At 43.6% G+C, this 20,539-nt stretch overlaps 1 protein-coding gene across 1 annotated transcript in view; it reads right to left on the bottom strand.

Moving 5' to 3' along the window:
• The window catches only part of KREMEN1 (kringle containing transmembrane protein 1), a 60,631-nt gene extending 40,614 nt beyond the window's left edge, over positions 1 to 20,017 (bottom strand). The window contains exons 1-2 of the mRNA XM_037816875.1: positions 19,921 to 20,017; positions 2,104 to 2,266 (exon numbers count right to left, since the gene is read on the bottom strand). Coding sequence (XP_037672803.1) covers positions 2,104 to 2,266; positions 19,921 to 20,017 — 260 coding nt within the window. The remainder of the gene's footprint in view (positions 1 to 2,103; positions 2,267 to 19,920) is intronic.
• Between the last annotated feature and the right edge of the window lie 522 nt (positions 20,018 to 20,539).

Raw genomic sequence — 20,539 nt, 5'->3', positions numbered from 1 at the left:
TACAAAGCCTTTCTTTAAACAGTATTTCACTGTCATTTTCCTCCCTCCATTCAGTGTTCTGCTTTGATGTATTATTTGGCAAAGTCCTTAGAAAACAACTATTTATTATCAATGTCACAACCATCCTGAAAACCACTGGAATAGCTTAATAAAGAACAAGCAAATTCATCTTTGACTTCACTGTAGCGATAAAACCAAAGGCTGGGACTCTCTGATGTGATAATAATCAACAACTTCAGCCCTCCCTCTTTTGAAGTATAAACTGGTAACTCAGATCTGGTACATTCCATCAAATCAAAGGAGAAGGTTACAGATGCCCAGGGCTAAGGAGGAAGGTGGTGCCCCTGGCTCTCACTGCTATCTTAATGGATATTTACTGGTGGATTTCTGGGAGCCTACCTGTGGATTGGGGTATTAATTTATTGGAAAAAAAAGTATTTTTTCATATAAATTAAATCTCACTGGAAATTTTAAATTTACCTTAAAAACAGGAGCTCTTCTGACAAGGCTTGCTTGATACAAAGCAATAGAGTAATGGAATAAACCAGCCGCCTACCACCAAGACATACTTCAGGACAGGAAGAAATATAACCATGTAAAAACCAAAAACAAACACCCATTTCTCTTCCAAAACACTTTTTCCAACCAAACCCCACAGTCCTATGAATAGAAAAACTAGGTGAAGGACGTAAACCAGAAATAGAGCAGTGATAATTTTCTGATTTATGCAAAATGTTTTTAATGAACGTGTGTAATTTTGAAAATACAGTACAAAAGAATTATTTAACAAGCATGTGTGTAAAATACAATAGATAAGAAAATGTCAAGTAGGATATATACCAAATTGTTCCTTATGGCAAGTGGGACTTGATGAGGGTAATTTGGGAAAGAAAGAAGAGAAATGGGTAGGTAGGTGCAGGGCTCTTTATTTAAATAATAAATACCTGTAGTGTTTGGCAATTTGATGCAACAAGTTTTTAATACTTTTATAATGACAAACAAACTAAAAAACAATGCAGCAGCAATTATGAGGGAATGCCCAGTTGATGTGAGTTAGGACAGAGCCGAAGGTACAGCAATCAAGATACCTTGGACTGGTATGCCTGGTGACTTCAAGTCAACCACAAGGGTCCTAGAATGTTAACAACGTTACATAAGGTGGGCAGAAGGTAAATACTGTGGCCCAAATGTGGGTCCATGTTGGCTCAGCCAGGTTGAGAGTCCAGCGTACTAGAAGAACCGAGGGACACGGTGTTGAATTTAGTTCAGCAATCATTTTTCCCTGTCCCAATGGCTCAAGAGACTACCTTTGCACCTGTCCTAATAATAATGAAATTTTAAAAATTGCTGAGCCATGATTCACATTATCAGGATCTTGGGGATAAATGGCTAAAATGTAGCTATACCCAAAAGTGCTTAGATCTTTGCTCTGGTCCCTACAGACCAGTGATTCTTAATTGTTTTCAATTATAGATAACTGTGAAATTTGATGTGATCTCCCCAGAAAATCATGGATATGCAACATTCTAAGCACCGTGGATCACAGGTTAAGAGTCCCCTGCTGGAGTCAGATAAGAGGTAAAGAGCAAAGAAATACCTAGGGTATTGAAAGGAAATTAATGGCACAAATAGGATAGATAAAGCTGCTTCCAGAGCAAGGCTAGGCTGGGCTGGCAGGAGGGGGGCTAAGGCAGAGCTGCTCCCTGTGCTCAGAAGCAGAGGAAGGTTTGGGTCATAGATGGTGCTCTGTTTGACCACCAGCTTAGCAAGCTCCACTATGAGTGTTTTCGTCTACTGGTGGAAGGACCAACTAAGAAATCCCTCCTAAAGAGACACGTAAGTGATCAGCCTGGAAAGCAGAGCTCTAAAGCAACCCAAGTTGAAAAGAACAGTGGATGGAGCGTGTGTATGTGTGACAGTGTGTGTGCGTGCGCATGTGTATGTGGCATGGGAGAAAGATTTCTAAAACAGTGATAAGAAAGGCCTTCCGAGTTGGTCAAAAGGAGACAAAGAAGCTTTCTCCAGTTATGATCAGGGGTTGGAAGTGATTGCAAGAGGAAACCAGAGATTTCTTTTTTTAAGTTCTGAGTGGGCCCATCTTACCTGCAATAGTTATGCTCGCCCAGACCCCCCTCCCCATTGGGGTATTTCAGAGTGTTGTAGGGATGCTGGAAAGTCTCGTTCCAGAACAGACATGGCTTCCCGCCTTGCAGGGCTGTCCAGTTCTGTGTTCCCCTGTAATCCGCACCATTGGCTGTGAAACACTCTAGGAGAAAGAAAAGACAGAGCAAACTAATTTTCTGGCAATATCTAAAGTCTCCTCCCCTCTCTGGTTGATATTTTATTTGTTTTGTTTGGAACAAGCTGAAAATGGGTAGTGTCTTTGCTTGATGCTGGACAAAGCGCAGCTAATGCTGCTAGGGCTGTGCAAATCTGAAACGGGGTACCCTCTGAATGCAAGGCTGATCTTGGCACTAGCATGCCCATGACACTAGAACAGTTCCTCCTAAAGCATATAGGTCCCCATTAGGATACAAGCAGGGAGCTGAGATGTGTTGGAGCCCACAAAATGAACCAGAAACCCCCCAAATCTGGAAACGGTTGGTAACAGCCATCCGTGTGGAATTCTGGGTACGCTGAGGGGGTCACTGCTCTTGCCAGTGTCTCTGATGGTAACTAGAACCAGGTCGCCAGCTATAACCGAGCCCTCCCCTACAGTTTGAAAGGCTGCACTGACACTTGGATTTAATAAGACCATCGGATACAGCAATGCTTTGGAATCCCAATCACACAAGCCTGGGAATGACTCACATTCCCTGGTTAATGAAGAACAGTCTTCCCAGGCTGCTTGAGGCTGAGGTGCAACCAAACAGTCAACACAAGGGGGGGGGGGGGGCTGTGATGGCGTTTTCTCTCACCTCTTTCTGAAATTCCTTCCTACGAGACACACTGAAAATGGTCTTAGGTCCCAGTTTAATAAAATGACAAATCCTTGCAGGTGCAACAGTGTGCTTCTCAGCCTTTGGGGGGATGGGAGCTGAGGCTGATAGGATTTCCCTCCACATATTGCATGCATTAAACTCACAGAGGTTCATGAGAAAGGCACAGTACAAAGAGCAATTTTTTTAAATTAGCTTAGTTGAAACTGACAGATAGAAGCACTTCAAACACTTCTTTAAGATGTATCACTAGAAACCTGACAATCTGGTGGAGTTACGCGAACACTCATAGCTTCCTTGCTTTTGGCACCCCTTGACCTATCACTTTTGGTGTTAAGGACTCTTCCCGTGGCCTCCTGTCATAGTCTGTGTGCCTTCACCAGCCCAAGCATGTGGACAACATGTGCACATCTTTATCCTGGAAGGAATTTCTTTTTAATATTTAAAAACTACCCACACGACACCACTTTCTGTACCCCTATCCTCCCAACATCGGCACCCTGTGTTTGTCTGCAATGACAGTTTTATGGATAGCCAAAATAATATGGACTTCCAGGCTCTACAGAAAACCCAATCCATTTATTGTGTGGGGTACAACACTAATACATCACCAATGCCACTCATCATGCACCATGACCACGAAATCCTCTACCAAGAGTCTGCACGAAAAAAACAACAAAAAGTGCAAAGATAACTGAAGGAGGCCATCTCGATGTAGCATAAAATACACCAAACTAGAGGCTAAAGCTCTGGCTTCTCATGCTGGACCTGCTGCTGTGTGATCTTGGACAAATCACCATTATTCACATCACCACTGATATTTACTTGGTGTTTTACTGTTTACTGAGCTCTGTTCTAAATGCTGGACATGTATCAACTCACCAACTACCTGATGCGAACGTAGCCTTCACACCCTCCTTTTAACAGATGGGCCAAGTCGGGGCACAAAGAGGTTAAGTAACTTGCCTGAGACAGTCTGGCTCCAGATAACAGACTCAACCTCACCCTATACTGCCTCTAGCAGGAGCCCCAAGGAATTGTCATTGCTTCCCAAATCCTCTCCCTCACCTCCCCTTCCAAGTCATCAGTGAATCCTGTTGACTTTCTTAAAATATATCTCCTGGAACTGCCCTCTCCTCTCCTTTTCCAGTGCCCCCACTTGAGTTTACCATCAGAGGACAGCATAGCCTCGTTCAGGCCTCCCAACTTCTACTTTTGTTGTCTTATAGTCCACTCTCCACACAGGACTCAAGTTCTTAGGAAAATGGAAGCAACCAGAACAAAACCCGAACTCTTTGTTGTCATTTACAAGGCCCCATATTGTGGCCCCAGCCTCTCCTTCCCACTGCACCCAAAGCTTTTCCCCTACTCATTTGCTATGTTCCAGCCACACGGGTCTGCTTTTAATTTCATGAACACATCACGCTATTTCCTGCCCGAAATGTTCTTCCCTAATATTTCCCATAGCAGATGGGTTTCTAAACATTGCCTCCTCGGAAAACCCTTCCCATCATCTCCATTCCTATTTTTCTGCCCCTCTTGGTTTGTTTGCTTCATGGCACTTACTGTTATAACTAGAAATATATATGATCTGTGCATGTGTGTTTGTGTGTGTACACAGACGTGAGGGCTAGAATGGGATATGGGAATCTGTATTTATAAAAAGCTGCCCAGTTGATTCGGTTAAGTACTCAGATTTGGGAAGCATTAGTTGAGCTAAACTTTGAGCACAAGTTGAGCCAAACTTTGCCAATTGCTAGAATTTCAATTGCTTTCAAACTACATAATTTGGTACAGGCAATGGGTACATAAAGGCCTCGTATCTTGCACTCTGTGTGTTAATATATCTTTTTCTCCTATCAAAGGTGGCTCAGGAGTAGCCCAAGAGCCAGAAAATCCAAGCTGACCAATGGAAGGTCTCAGCAACACCCCAAAGGACAGGTGAGGTCAGTGTTCCCTCAGATGACCAGTGTTCACTCAGATGACCTGGTTTGTAACACAAAGGAAGGTGGCAGCCATCCATGCATGTGACAGTCCTCATGAATGAGGATGAGATGGCATCTGGGAGTGGGAATGGGAAAGTGTAGCCTTGTTTACTTTGGTCTGTTTCTCCCAGACCCACTGAGGAAACTAAGGCAGTGTGAAAGATTTTATTATTATTTTTTAACCAGACTTGCCTGATGCACGTCAATTGTAAAATGCGTGAATGAAAGGAAAAAAAAAAAAAAAGAAAACAAACCTTGAGTGTTCTGGATTTCAAGTTATGTGTGACTCCTGATATCATCAAAATATCAGGGTGTGTACTAGGTAATGGGAATGCTGCCTCCCTTATTTTCTACTGTTATGAAACTGACAAAAGCTGTGGCTAGATCATCAAGGAGTGGCTTAAACCAATTTAAAAACTTCTCATGGCAGCTGGATATTATATAGCCAGTGAAAGCCAATGAGTGATAGCAATAGATATCTAATATCTAGGATATTATCCACCAAGTCATTCAACAAGTGTTTATTCAAGACTACTGTGTGCCTGGCACTGTACACAGCACTGGGGCTACAGTGTGATCAAAGACCCAGTATTCATGGAGCTTACATGCTAACAGGGGAGACACAATCAAAATTAATCAGACTATGATCCTTGCAAAAAGAAAAAGGAAGCCGGGTAAGGGGATAAGGGGATAGAGATGGAACGGTGGTGGGTGGGTGAGGGAAGGCCTGCAGAGGAGGGGACATCTGAGCAGAGACCTGGAGGAAGGGAGGAAGTGAGCCTGGGAAACCACCACGGGAAGAGTGTTACTGGTGGAGGGGACAGCGAGGGCACAACTCCTGCAAGCAGCTACGTGTATGGCAGGTTTGAGGTTTGAACTTGACTGGAGCAGGGAGAGAAGTGGGGAGAAGGGTGGGTGAGAAACAGAGAAGAGGAGGGGGCAGGCAAGGACAGGCCATACCAGGCTGGAGGGTTATATAAATTAGATTTGGGTTTGTGTTCTAAGTGTGAGGGGACGGGCACGGTGGGATTCTGAGCAGAGAAATGACTGGATGGGCCTTGTTTTGATAGAGCCGTCTAGCTGCTGGCGGGAGGAGGAACTGTAGAGAAGCAACAGCTAGGCAGGGGGACCACTCAGGAGGCTGGTACAGATGGACTGCTGTGATGCCACTTGCCACCGTGGGCAGACTCAGGGAGGGGCAGTCTGTGGGGTGGAATCAAGGGTCTGCTTTTGGATAGATTAAGTGTGAGACGCCTTTCTGAAAAGTAAGTGGAGATACAGAGTGAGCAGATGGCCATGAGTCTGGAGTTGAGGAAAGAGGTGAGGCCAGAGGTGAAACTGGGTGGTCAGCATGCAGCATGTGTGAGGACAGAGGCCTGGGGCCCTCCAACACGTGGGGTCTGGCAAGAGGACCACCCAGCAGTAATGACTGAGGAAGTGCAGGCAGTGAGTAGGAGAGAAGCTAGGAAGGTGGGTGGGTCTTGGAAGTCAAGGGAGGAAGGTGTTTAGAGAAGGAATAAATAACAAACTGTGAAAAGTGCTGCTTTATTTCCTCCCCGTGTTCTCTGGCTACGCCATTCCAATTACTTCACAGAATTCAACCCTATTCGATCCTCCTCTCCAGTGAAAAGCTCCAAATCTTTTGTTTTGGGGAAAAAATGAAAATAGCCCTTCAGTGAACCCTAAGAGAAATTTAGTAATATGGCAGAAAAACTGGTTTAAAAACAAAAAAAAACCCGAGGCTGGCATTAAAAGTATTCAGAGGATTAATTCTACCCCTTATGATGAGTGATCCCTGTTTTTTTTTTTCCCCCATCACCAAGATTCTCCAAAGTAAGACAGGTGGGATTTAATGTTAAAATTGGAGAAGCTAATTTTATTAAAATTCTCTAGTGATGAGTGGAATCACGCTAGGGAATGAAAATGTTCTCACCTGATTGCTCTCTGTGGGACCGGCTGCTGTAGTAAGGCCTGGAGGTCATTGCCATGGGGGGAAGATCTGAGGGCATGGACTAAGTTTGGATGAAAGCTCAATACTCCTTCACTAATAATAAAAGCTAGCTGTATTTTTCCCTCATGAAAAATATTATTGTTCATTTTGCTTTGAACTTAGAAGGGTTGGGTACAGAGAAAAGACTGATAGGCTTTATTGCATATGTTTTCTAAACTGATATTTATACCCTAAATTCCACAAGGTCTCAATGCTACCTGTATGTAAAATTATTTCAAGACTTCAATTAATTTAAAGGTGTGTCCTGCAGAAGACCTAGAAATCTTTCCAAAGATATTTTCCATACTGAAATTCCCCAAGTCCGTTTACTTAATGACTCAATGGGCTATGGTTTAACAGTTTATAATTGCACACATCGGAATGGAGGGTTGCAGCTTGCATCTCATAAAGAGAAAGTGGCTGTAGAGCAATGAAAGAGGCCCGAACTTGCACTAACATAGCTGTCAGACGGCAGAGGTTAGGAACGCCTCTCTGTCAGGATGGAAAGAGCACGTGCTGTCGATGGAAAGGCACTGAGGAGGGTGAGGCCCTCTGGTGACCTTGTGCGTAGCACTTTTTTTTTTTTTTTTTAACTTAATTTCTTTATCTCTGCAATGAGGAAGTTTGATTAGATCAGGAGTCCTAACCTTTTTAGGGTTGCAGAATCCATTGAAAGATATGGGCCCACTCCCCAGACAAATATCATACACACAATATTTTGCATACAATGCCAGTAGTGTTCATGGAATGCCTGAAGCCCTTCTATGCAACCCCAAGGATCCATTAATTGTAGGTTAAGAATCCCCTAAATAAACCGATTTCTACAGAATACAAACACAAACACACACACACACGGAACTTTATAGGATTTCATACTTAATTTCAAGGGTTATGAAAAAGTGTGAGTAAAATATATGTATCAGTAAAAGATATAGTATTCCATGATAAGATTTAATAAAGTTGAAGAATATGTTGCAATGAAGCTCTCTAACTAAGTCATTCCTAATTATACTATTTGTCTGAAACCATGCTATTGAGAAATAGAAAATATTTCTCACATTGAGTCAAAAATAGTCCTAGTTTTCTGGTAGAATTACTAATTGTACCTCTATATGTGATGGTGGTGAGAGTCTATGAGTTTTATTTTTTTTAATCAAGCAAAGTTAATCTCTGTTCTATGTGGGCCCACTTAGCATCTCTACTGATGCTATGTTGGATGAATCTGGCTGGTTTTAGCCTATTCTGAAATCATGAATCAATACACATTACATTCAATTATGATATTTAAGATAGCAGAAAACAAATGGGAATATTTTCTGTTCTTTTAAAGATGTCTACAAAATGTGGTAAGTGGGTATAGAAACACGAGGCTTAGATAGTCAAAGCTCCCTTTAACATTTAGAGGGCACCACGACAGTGTGGTTAAATGTTCATACAGCATACCTGCAGCTCTCTGGGGTTTCCAGTACAGGTTGGTGCCTAGTGGGCAATTCTTCAAACCCCATGCTCACTGGGCAAATCACCCTTTGCCCTCAGAAACTCAAAAGCACTACAGGAATGTTTATTTCAGTTATGTGGAACCCTGTGGTAAAGAGACAAGTGGCCTGGGAAGGCAGCGGATCCCGACATCCCCCCCCGCCCCCACCAGGCTATGAAAGGACACTGTCCCACCTTCAATAATCACTCACCAAGAGCACGGATTGCCATGAATTTATGGAGTAAGGTTATCAGGACCTAGGCTAGAGAGAGGATAGTTTTGCAGCGGTGGGGGTAGGGGTACACATTCTACACATTGAGAATCATCAGAATAGAGTGGAAATGACCCAGATAAGTGGCTGACACAGGGTGGTCCTGAGCAAATCACCCAGACACTTACTTCATATCTGTGAAATAAGGAGATTTGAGCCAGATGGGCTCAAAGTCCCTTCTCTCTACCCTCTAAATGCCCATAATTTCAAGGTTCTACCAAAATGAAACCTAAGGTTTGGGCAATATGACTGGAAAGAATTGATGGCTAAAAATCCCTTCCAGGCTTAAAATTCTCTTAATGCTACATGTTTAACTTCTACATGTTTCTCTCATAGATGTGAGAATTCTATGGTTAAAAAAAATAATAAAAATTTGTCTCCCATGGGGGCCTCCCGTCTGAAGAAGCACTTAAGTATACTCTATTTGCTTAAAAGAAACTACATTGTCAAGAAATAAATTGCAAGGAAGAAAGATAAAGAGGGGAAACCTATAGGTTAGCAGAGACTTAAGAATCACATCAACTAACTGCACCTTGTTTCGATCCAGATTTGAACTGTGAAAAGCAATGACGAGCTACTGAGGGAGCTCCGGACACTGAATGGACAGTTGACGCATTAAAAAAATTACTGTTAATTTTTTAGGTGTGATAGTGGTATTGTCACTGTGCTTTTGAAAAGGGTCCTTATCATGCAGAGATACATACTGAAATATTTTACAGATGAGATGATGAGATACCTGAGATTGGCTGCAAAATAATCTAGTGCGGGGAGTGAAGGAGAGTCAAAGGAAATAGTATTGGCCATGTGGAAGTTGGAAGATAGGTACATGCAACTCCATAATACTCTCCTCTCTATTTCTGTGTATGTTCAAAATTTCCCATAATAAAACATCTAAAGAAAGGACATCATGAAAACAGTTACCAACAGCTTGTTTTACAGCTGAATCACCTAAGCCTCTTTCAAGAACTATGAACAAACTCAAACAACCATAAATTCAGTCATCTAAAATCAAGACAGACATTCACATAGTGTGTCATGATCTTAGACTATGTATTAACAGTGCAAAATGACCACAGAACAAGCTGCACTTTTGTACAAAGTAGAATTACCACAAAAATAATTGCTGTAATTTTTTTAAGTATCAGTGACTCCTTTTCATTCCAGGAGATAATGTCCTTAAAAATAGTGACAGAAGAAAACACCACACCTCTCAAACTTATTCTGACTATAAAATGTATACTTTTGGCAGGTGCCTGGAAGTCTTCAATTTGAATATCCCATTTATTCATCTCCATTACCGGATGAAATATTTAATTATTTAAAAGAGTATTCCAAGAAAAACAGAACCTATAGAAAGCACAAGGCCAGAGGTTTAAATTCAGAAAACCCATACAAATACTTCAGAAAGGAGCTCTTATTATTTGTTAAATAAAAATCTGACAAAGAAATAATTATCAAGGCAGTAAAGGCAGTGGCAGCATGGGCATGGCTCTTTTCCCATCTGGTTCTCAGTCTAATATGCTTCTCTTACCCAGGAAGGTTCCACTGGAAAACATGCCACAGTTATCACTGTGAAGTACGTGTATTTTTCACGTGGAAGTCACCATGAATACGCAGTGGTGCTTGAGGAATTTATTTTTATAGTTAGGATATTATAAACAGATACAATCATCAGATTGGAGACCAAAAGAGAGTTTTTGAGGAAAAAAGCCCATTGACATATCAGCATCTAGCTCCATAATGCATACAGAGAAATTAGCTGACCCTCAGTTAAAGAATGGACTCCCTAGGACAGTGAGAGCTGAGCAAAACTCTAAGGAAAACATTTCATTAATTAATAAAGCACCTTGATGGACTGCATGCCAAGTACCAACAGAGCATATTCCAACACACTTCGGTTGACAGTACATGTTCTGATGTAACAAGTGAGTACGAATGGATCTACTTGAGATATTTATTTATCTATCAGATAAGCCAAACCCTCCTCAATCTTGAAATAAAATTTCACACTAGAAATAGTTTCCACATAAGGAAACAGGAAGCACAGGATGCTTCAAAACTCCAAGTCCAGCTCTCTGATGGACACCACCTTAGTTCATTATCAGTCAGCTCTAAAGTAAACAACCAAACAAACAAAAATCCAAGACAAAAGAGGGAGAAATATTTGAAAGCTCTAGGTCTAGAACAAATACCACTATAGTCCTATAGAAACCAGGGGCTCTAAAACAAGCTCCATTGCACCTGCAGCCACAGCTCTTCTAGGATTTGATGGCCTTGAACTGCTATTGCTGAAGAAACTCCTGGCCCTGTCTCTACTAGCCCACAAGTTTCTTGAGCATCTTAGTCATCTTTGTATCCTCAGCAACTACAGACCACACAGAAAGTGCCTGGCAAATGTCTGTTGGATGAGGGAATGAAGCAGGCGTACGGGGAGCTAGGGAAAAATCCATTACAGACATATAAGTTCCGTCACCAATCTATGCCTCTAGACCAGCTTCATGACTTACCTAGCAATGACCTATGAGAAGTGAGGAAATCAAATACTTGCTGTTTTAACCAGGGGTATGTGCTATTTAAAGGAAATCTATGGTAAAGTTATTTATAATGGGAAATAATCAACCCCCCTTTTAATGAATAAAAGATTTCATATTCTTGACTCCCGGGGAGGAATGTAGACCCGGCATCGTGGGATGGAGAACATCTTCTTGACCAAAAGGGGGAAATGAAAGGAAATGAAATAAGCTTCAGTGGCAGAGAGATTCCAAAAGGAGCCGAGAGGTCACTCTGGTGGGCACTCTCATGCACAATATAGAAAACCCTTTTTAGGTTCTAATGAATTGGGGTAGCTGGTGGTGGATACCTGAAACTATCAAACTACAACCCAGAACCCATGAATCTTGAAGATGATTGTATAAAAATATAGCTTATGAGGGGTGACAATGGGATTGGGAAAGCCGTAAGGACCACACTCCCCTTTGTCTAGTTTATGGATGGATGAGCAGAAAAATGGGGGAAGGAAACAAACAAACAAACAGACAAAGGCACCCAGTGTTCTTTTTTACTTTAATTGCTCTTCTTCACTTCAATTATTATTCTTGTTATTTGTGTGTGTGTGGTAATAAAGGTGTCAGGGATTGATTTTGGTGATGAATGCACAACTATGTAATGGTACTGTGAACAATTGAATGTACGATTTGTTTTGTATGACTGCATGGTATGTGAATATATCTCAATAAAATGAATATTAAAAAAAATTTCATATTCTGAGTTCGCTTTAAGCAGGAAATACCTGGCTCAAATCTACATCTTGCCTTACTATCACCTGAGTGACCCTATTTCATAGTCTCTGGAGTTCTCAATCAAAGTAAAGAGAGATAAAATAAATGGACACAATCCGGCTTCTGGATTCATCAGAATTGCTTGTGCCCTATTTTTAATTTCAGATGGCCAGAAAGTTCCCCAATAATGAAATCCTGGAGGGCAGCCAATGCTCCACAGAGGCCAGGCTCTGGAGTATTTGACTTCCCTCAGTTGATATGGGATGGACCAATAATATGAGAGTTTCTGAGTGGGGAGCTGATTGTCAGGTAGACAACAGATCTCTACAGCCTATCTTTAAAATAAAACACAAGGCAACAAAGTTGGAGTCTTCTCTGAATTGACACAGTGATGAGTCCTAGTCAGAGATGCTGGGTATACTTGTTAAATGGTCCCAACACTAGTGCTGATTTTCCCGCAAACATTGAGGACTGCTAATTTAGTGGGCTGAGCCCTCGACTTGGGGGTTTTCCCTTGTGAGGCTAGTTGCTGCAAGGGAGAGGCTAAGCCCACTTATAATTGTGCCCAGGAGTTCCCCCAAGAGAACCTCTGTTGCTCAGTTGTGGCCCCCTCTCTCTCTACACCCACTCGGCAGGTGAACTCACTACCCTCCCCACTATTTGATTCTCAGGGGTGTGAATACCCTTGGCAACGCGGGAAATGACTCCTGGAGATGAGCCTGGACCCAGCACTGTGAGATCAAGAGGATTTTCTTGACCAAAATGGGAAAGAGAGATGAAACAAAATAAGGTTCCAGTGGCTGAGAGATTTCAAATGGAGTCAAGAGGGCACTCTGGAGGTATTCTTATACACTATATAGATATCACCTTTCAGTCTTGAGTGTGTTAGAATGGCCACAGGAAAATACCTGAAGCTGTCAAAATTGTAACCCAGTGACCTTGATTCTTGAAGACGACTGTATAACTATGTAGACTGCATAGTGTGACTGTGTGACTGTGAAAACCTTGTGGCTTGCACTCCCTTTATCCAGTATATGGACAGATGAGTGGAAAAATGGGGATAAAAATTAGATGAAGAATAGGGTGGGATGGAGGGGATGGAAAGATTTAGGTGTTCTTTTTTGCTTTTATTTTTATTTTGGAGTAAGGATAAGGTTCAAAAATTGATTCTGGTAATGAATGCACAACTGTATGATGGTGCTGTGAATAACTGTACACTGTGGATGACTGTAGGGTATGTGAATATATCTCAATTAAACTGCGTTTTTAAAAAAGTAAATGAACAATGTGGGGAAGAAGGGAATAGGATGTTTTGGATGTTTTTTTATTTTAATTTTTATTTTATGTTTTGGAGTAATGAAAATGTTCAAAGTTTGTGGTGATGAAAGCACAACCATATGATGATACTGTAAACAACTGATTATACACTTTGAATGACTGTATTTTATCTGATTATATCTAAATAAAATTGCATTTAAAAAAAGAATAAGGGTAGACAGTGGCCAACAGACTGATTTTGATAGTCAGAGGCTTAAAGTTTCATGTAGTGTTTTAAGGCTCTAGAGTAGGGTTGTCAGATTTAGCAAATAAAAATACAGGATATCCAGTTTGAATTTCAGAGACATAATGAATGTTTTTTAAGATAAGTATATTCTAAATATTGCATGATACATACTTACACTGAAATTCAAATCTAACTGGGCATCCTGTATTTAATCTGACAATCCTACTCGAAAGAGAATAAAAAGGTACAATAAATCACAGACCTCCTTCCTCCATTAAGGATTCTGAAATGCTGTCCACAGAAATACTGGAAGAGATTGTGAAGAAGCTACTTTCTAAGAGTGAAAAAACATGGTGACCAGAGTTGCCTGCTCCTAGGCCACAGTGAAAGAAAGGACAAAAGAATAATAGGACAGGGTTTTTCAACCTCAGCACTATTTACATTTTTGGCCAGATCTTTCTTTGTCCTGGGCCTGTCCTGTGCATTGTTGGAGGTTTAGCAGAGCCCCTGGCCTCTACCCGCTAGATGCCAGTAGCATCTTCTAGTTGTGACAACCAAAAATGTCTCCAGACATTGCCAAATGTCCCCTGGGGGCAAAATATCCTCCAGTAGAAACCACTGAGTTAGAAGAAATGGTCAAATAAACAGAAAGTGTCACATCCATTAACCAGTGGTCATGTAACAAAAGAATCTTTTTCAAGGCGGAAGTTCTCAGCTCAGCCCCGGGGCCCCTCCAAACCCATAATGGGGAGGTGAAGGCCTGATCATTTCAGCTAAGATGATCAGAAACCCTTCATCTGCCAGAAGCGCTACGGAAGAATCTCTGGCAAGCCAAGCCAGTGATGCTCTGCATGGCGGCGCACACATCACTGCAAGCAGGGCGTCGCACCTAGCCTTTGAAGACGTTCCTTTTAAGTTAACCTCCCCTGCAACTAAACTTTTTCCAAATCTCTTCCTGCCATCTGGAACTTGAGTGATTCTCAGCTGAACAGGCCTGTATATATGAGGTGCAGATGGCAGCAGTTACGGCCCTCACCAGATGCTAGTCTCTAATTTGATTGAAAGGATATAATTAGACAACAGAAACACTTTAATGAAAGAGCAAAACATGGAGGGAGGGAAGGATAGAAGGCCCTTAACTGATGCCAAAACACCCACCAGTAATAGAGGCTTTGAGTCTGGGAAAAAGGGAAGGGGAAAGCCCCTTAAAAGGACAGTCCCCATCCTGTTTATTTCCCCATAGACATGGGAATAGGGATTTTATTATTGTAGATTTCCACTGTATTTTATGTGGGAACAATCTGATTAAAACCAGAAGAGTCTTCAGGAGAACATCAAAGAAAAACAAATATGGCTTCTGTGGTCATTATAAAAAATATTTTTACCAGCCCAATAATTTTCTTTGAAGATGAATTTTTATAAATTGAATAGCAGCGAGTAATTTACATACTGTGATGGGATTGGTTAACAATCCCTCCTAGTCCAGAAGAGAACTACTTGGTCACCATGTTTTCATCTGACTTAGGACACCAAGGGATGGGTACAGACCCTTAATATATGTTTGGAAGATATAAAGAAACCATGCAGTCAGTCGTATGTGCTGATAGCTACAACCATTTTGAATCAACTTTAAAAGCTGCCTAGGCTGTTTTTATTATTTTCTAACTTTAAGAGTCATTTATGGTTGGAGTATAAATATACTGTTCTGGGCCTGACCAAGAATCCAACCAAACTGAAAGAAATCCAGCCCTCAGAGTCTGCAGTTGCTAATGTGGTGTGACACTTGGGTTTGGAAATGGCTGCAGCCTCCTTAGCCCACGAGAAGCAGGGCCCCACCCTTGTGGTAAGTTGAACAATAAAAGTTTAATGCTTTGGCTACTTGCCAGGGATTAAATCAGTGGCAAGAGAAACTAGAAGCTGGGCCCCAGCAGAGGGGCAGCCCCGAGAGGGTCCTGTTGTAACTGGGAGGCAGAAGGGCAACCTCGCATGCAAGGCGGCCTAAAAGCTTTTGTCTGCCACGGAGCTTCCTAGCACCCAACTTCATTCCTCTTCAGCCTAGTACAAGTCCAGGCTATGGAGGTGTTTACCTAGAAAGAGGATTAAAGGGGGAATAAAAAAGGACAGGAGCATCCCGTTAGAGGAGGAGAAGGCAAGTTCCCACGGAGTGGCTATCAGTGAGGAGTGTCGACACCCTTCTAACATTCCTACAATGGACTCTGCTTTCTTGTTCAGTCCAAATCCAGGATAATATCTAAAGGTAAGGTCTGGGCTGAGGAAGCACTGCTATCTTGGGAGGAAAAAACAGAGTGACCACGGACTGTTCCTCCTAGATGCATACTTTGAGGTTCCAGCTGGATTCTTAAGGTCAAACTGAATATGGAAGGAATGTCAGTCATCACTCTCACCCATGCGAACGCTGCACCATGAGCCAGGCAAAAACTAACCTGTCAAGTGGCATCAGGGGGCTTTATGAAATTTCCCTTTGTGAAGTGTATAGGTAGTTTTCTAAGGGACATATTCACTTCCTCTTATATTGTCCGTGTTCAGGAGGCAAAAACTCAGGCAAAAGCTCAAGATCCAAACTTCCGGCCTCTCTCAAGTGTTTTGCATTAACTGTTCCACGGTACAAACACAATCAACTTGGTATGTTTGAATGTTTCATTTTGTTTGCTCAAAAACGTTTTAATTAAAACAAAATAATCAATCATGCTAAACATGTGGTTGTTTTTTAAAGGCCATTTTAAAAATGGCAATAGAACCATGGAAATCAAAATCCACTGCTTAGGAAAAGTGACAATTTTTTTCTCTGGCTGTTTTTCTATGTCTCAGGGCTGGTGCCACCTGCTGCCTGGGCTTTACTCTGAGAAACGATCTCTCAACAGTTTGTTCCAAGCAACATCTGCAGGCACAGTTGAACAAACCATGGGCTAGTTCTGAGGCAGGCACTATTTTCTTTGTGTAGTGCACACCAAACCACACTTTCCCTTTAAAGCCTATTTTAAAGTCTTATTAAAGATCTACATATATATGTGCATGAACTTTCCCTCTAATATACTTTAAGGTAGTTCACAGTAAAAGTTTAAAAGACTAATTCATTCACCAAAATCAAGCCTCTCTGTCACCTTTTCAGACCAGTGACTGCTGAAAATAATCCACACATATGGACCTAGAAACGGACTAGAAAACTACAGCCTGTGAACCATATCTGGCCCATTGCCTGTTTTTATATGGCCCACATGAGCTAAGAATGGTTTTAAATTTTTAGAGGTTCAAAAAAAAAAAAAATCAAAAGAAGGATATTTTGTGACGTGAAAATTAAATGAAATTCAAATTTCAGTGTCCATAAATAAAGTTTTATTGGCACACTGCCATTCATTTACGTTTTGTCTGCAGCTGCTTTTCCACTACAAGGGCAGAGCTGAGTAATTGGAAAAGAGACAGTATGTAGCCCACAAAGTCCAAACTGTTTACTATCTGGCCCTTTATGGAAAATGTTTGCCAACCCCTAACCTAGAGCCTTAGATGGCATTCCAGGTTCAAAAAATTATAAACTAAAGATTTATTGCCTATCACCAAAAATCCCTAATCTGTATATTGTGAAGCTGTTTAAAGCCATGCATTTTATTTACCACTTTTCATCCAAGGACGCTAAACTATGAGAGGATATCAGTAAAATGTATATTGGGTGCACCAACTTGCTGTTCGTTAGTGAGGAACCTAAATGGAACTCCTCTTCATTTGAGGATTTAAAAAAGAGCTCACTGCACATCTCAAACATTTAAGCAGTTTTGTCTAGGGATGAACAGAAGTTTTCACAAACGGATCAGCATTCTTTGATACCAGATCAAAACTAGGTTCCTTAAAAGTACTCAAAGCATAAAAATAACTGTCACGCCTGTTGGTCCACTCCTCTCAGTCCCCTCTTTGCAGATGGGTAGTTTGTTAGCTTTAACAAAGAGGAGCAGGGATGAAGCTCTTGCTGCTAACCAAACTCATAGATTTTATAGCAAGACATACTACTGGCTAATGGGAGGCATTTGAGATGAGGAGGTGAACGAGAATGAGCGTCAACTATAAAAGGTTCTTCACAGCAAATGCAACCTGAGTTGAGAAACCCCATTAATGCACAACTGATAGTCCCCAAACATAGTGAAACACCCAAGCAAGTGGACTGCTTCAGCAACTCAAGTGGCTGAAGTCCACCCTGCCTTGTTCTCTTCCTACCTCTCCACTCTCCCCTGGAAGTCAGTACATTTATGAGTGACTGTCTTCCTGTATGAGAGTTAAGTCTAGATTCTGCCAGTAACTTCCATCTTCCTCATCAGTTGTGAAGAAAGGGAGAGAATCTCCAAGGAAGAATGGAGAGAAGGGAGATCATTTGGGGTTGGCTACATACTGTAATTAGAAGGAGCATTGATGGGGAATGAGCTAACTGTTTTTATAAAGTCAGAATTCAAAAATGCAAACCACCAGTAATTTAAATATTACAAAACTGAACAGAATATAAGTATTGAAATAATTTTTTCCATCCACAAAATTTTTAAGAAAATTACAGTATGAAAAAATATAAAATGGTGAGCTTGGCATATTCTGAGAGTAAAACGTGCTTTATATTGGAAAGGATTTTAAAAATTAGTGGGTAGGCTCTAGACAGGATGTGATGCTGAAGACCATGCGGTATCTCCCTAAAACTGTTTCTGGAACTAGAGAGGGGATGTCACAACACCAGTGTACCAAAGACGGTAGTAAACAGCTGGTGAAGGTTCACGGAATTGGGAACTTGGGCCACCTTTCACAAATCTTTTCAGGTTTGAGGTTCAAACTATAAAAGAGCTATCACATTTTTCTCCTCCAGCAAAGCAAAGGTGCCGGAGGAGAGGATGCCACTTTCTAACAAGCATAAGCACAAAACTGGCTGACTTACTGCTTTTCAGAGCTATTACTCTGTCCTTCTCAGAAGGGTAACCAGTCTAATTCCACCCATACTTCTCTCTCTGTAGAGGACATTAAATCCTGACCACACAGATGGCAAAGTGGAGCTAAGGGGTTACTAGGTTACAGTTATGTTGACATATCCTGGCTCTGAGAATGTTTCTCCCTCACTCCTCACATACGGCAAACAGTAGATGCGATCAAACTGTAAAAGTCCCATGGAAGGCCTGCAATCACTCAGAAACCACTTCCTGAGCCTCAGGTTTACAGCACTCGGAGACCCCTGTTCCACTGATCTAGAGCCAAGTGTTACCTTTTACAGGGATTAATCAGACAGGAGAAGCCCATAGCATTCCCAGGGCAAACGAGGTGTCTAGTATTTGGTGAACTGTGAAGCATTATAAAGATGTTATTTAAAGATGTTTATTGAGTGCGTTCTATATGTGGGTTGTGTTACCTGCAGTATGTCATTTTATCCTCACAACTCCCTGCAAGGGAGGCATCATTAACCCCCCTTTATGGATGAGCAAACTGAGATTCAGAGAGCTGGAGGCATGGCCCCAAATTGCAGAATAAGTGACAACAGCAAGTCCTTGCTTTTTCGCTAATCCAAGCTGGTGAGTAATAAACAAAGCAACTCCGGATTTTCTTTCACCAGCAAAATCCTGTCTATCCAACATCACAGTCTGCGACTTTGGGTGGAGAACCCAGAGGCTGGTTTTCCTACTTTGGCAGACTGGTAATGAACTTTTGAGAATGTCCAAGTCTCAACACCCAAACAACCTGCTGAAGAACTAACTGGGCCAGACAACGCCCTCCTGCCTGCTCTTCAACTTGGAAAGCTTTCTGCCGCAACTGCAGGGTGTGTGTGGAAGATCCAGAGATCATCCCCACCTCTGCAAGTCCTGGTCTTGGTCGTGGGGAGGGCAGCAGGTGCCCGTGTTTAAGGCCGGGGGGCTTAATGCTGCACCCTCAGGATTTAGTCCCCTGAGCTCTGTCGGGGAGAAGTGTCCCACCAGCCCTGCCTTTCTTCCTTTCTCCCTGCTGGGCCGTCACCTGAGTCATGGGGAAGTTCAAAGTGACCCCTGGAGTGGGAGAGAAGGAGCATCCCGGCTGGGAGCAGCGGGTCATTCCGAGCTCCGGATCTGCCTCTTGCAAGGCTGGCAAGTCAACCCGGCTCCTCGGGGGGCAGAAGTTAGTGTCGGGTCAAGCGGGCGCAGTGTGGTGGTGATGGTGGGGGGGCTTGGGGAAGAGGTGGCGTCGCCGAGGGATTTGGGGAGGGGTCCCGAGTCCTGAGGCGCGGGGAATCTGCCAGGCCCAGGCCGTCGTTGAGGGGCTTGGGACCCCTCCCAAGCCGGGGTGCTGTCGCTGAAGAGCTTGGGGTCAGGGTCCCGGGTCCCAAGGCGGGGAGGCCAGCCGGGCCCGGGGGGGCGTCACTGAGGGGCTTGGGGAAGGTGTTCCCGGAGGGTCCTGAGGCAGAGAGGCGGTTGGGTCTTCCGGGCGGGCCGGACCGGGTTGCCCCTCTGGAGGGGTCGCTCACTTACCGGGGCCGGGGCTGAGGCCGGGGCCGGGCGCGGGCCGGGCCGCCAACGTGAGCGCGGCGGCGGAGAGCAGGGCGAGGCGGGCGGCGGGCGGCGCCATGGGCCGTCAGTGCGGGGCCCCGGGGCGCGGCCCGAGGGAAAGGGGACAGCGCGGGGAGCCGGGGGCGGCCATGGGAGCGGGACGCGGGGCCCGAATGTAGCCCCGCCCCCGCCCGCTCGGTGGCCCCGCCCCAGCTCGGCCCAACCCGCCCTCCCTAGCGCTGCCGCCGCCGCCCGGGCCGCCCCGGGCCCGCCCGCCTCCGCCCCCGCCTCGAGGCCCGAGGGGCGGAGCCGACTGCGCACGCCCGGCACGCCCCGCCCGCGCGCCGCGCCTGCCACTCACGCGCCGGGCCCCGCCCATATCCTGCACCTGGACCCGCCCCCGCGGGGCGCCCCATTGGTCAGAACGAGGGGCGGGGCCAACAGGTGAGGGGCGGGGCCAACAGGTTAGGGGCGGGGTCTGGGGCCCAGTCTCTGAGTCCCCATCCTCAGGTTTGACCCTGCTGGAGCGGCCGGGCACCCATTGACCCCTGCTCCACCCTTATTCGGGTCATGACCCACACGCGGGCTGAACCACAGGAGC

Source organism: Choloepus didactylus, chromosome 23 (assembly GCF_015220235.1).
Source record: "Choloepus didactylus isolate mChoDid1 chromosome 23, mChoDid1.pri, whole genome shotgun sequence".
Lineage (NCBI taxonomy): Eukaryota > Metazoa > Chordata > Mammalia > Pilosa > Megalonychidae > Choloepus > Choloepus didactylus.
The sequence above is the reverse complement of the archived record's forward strand: the minus strand, read 5'-3'. Positions and strand labels throughout refer to the sequence as shown.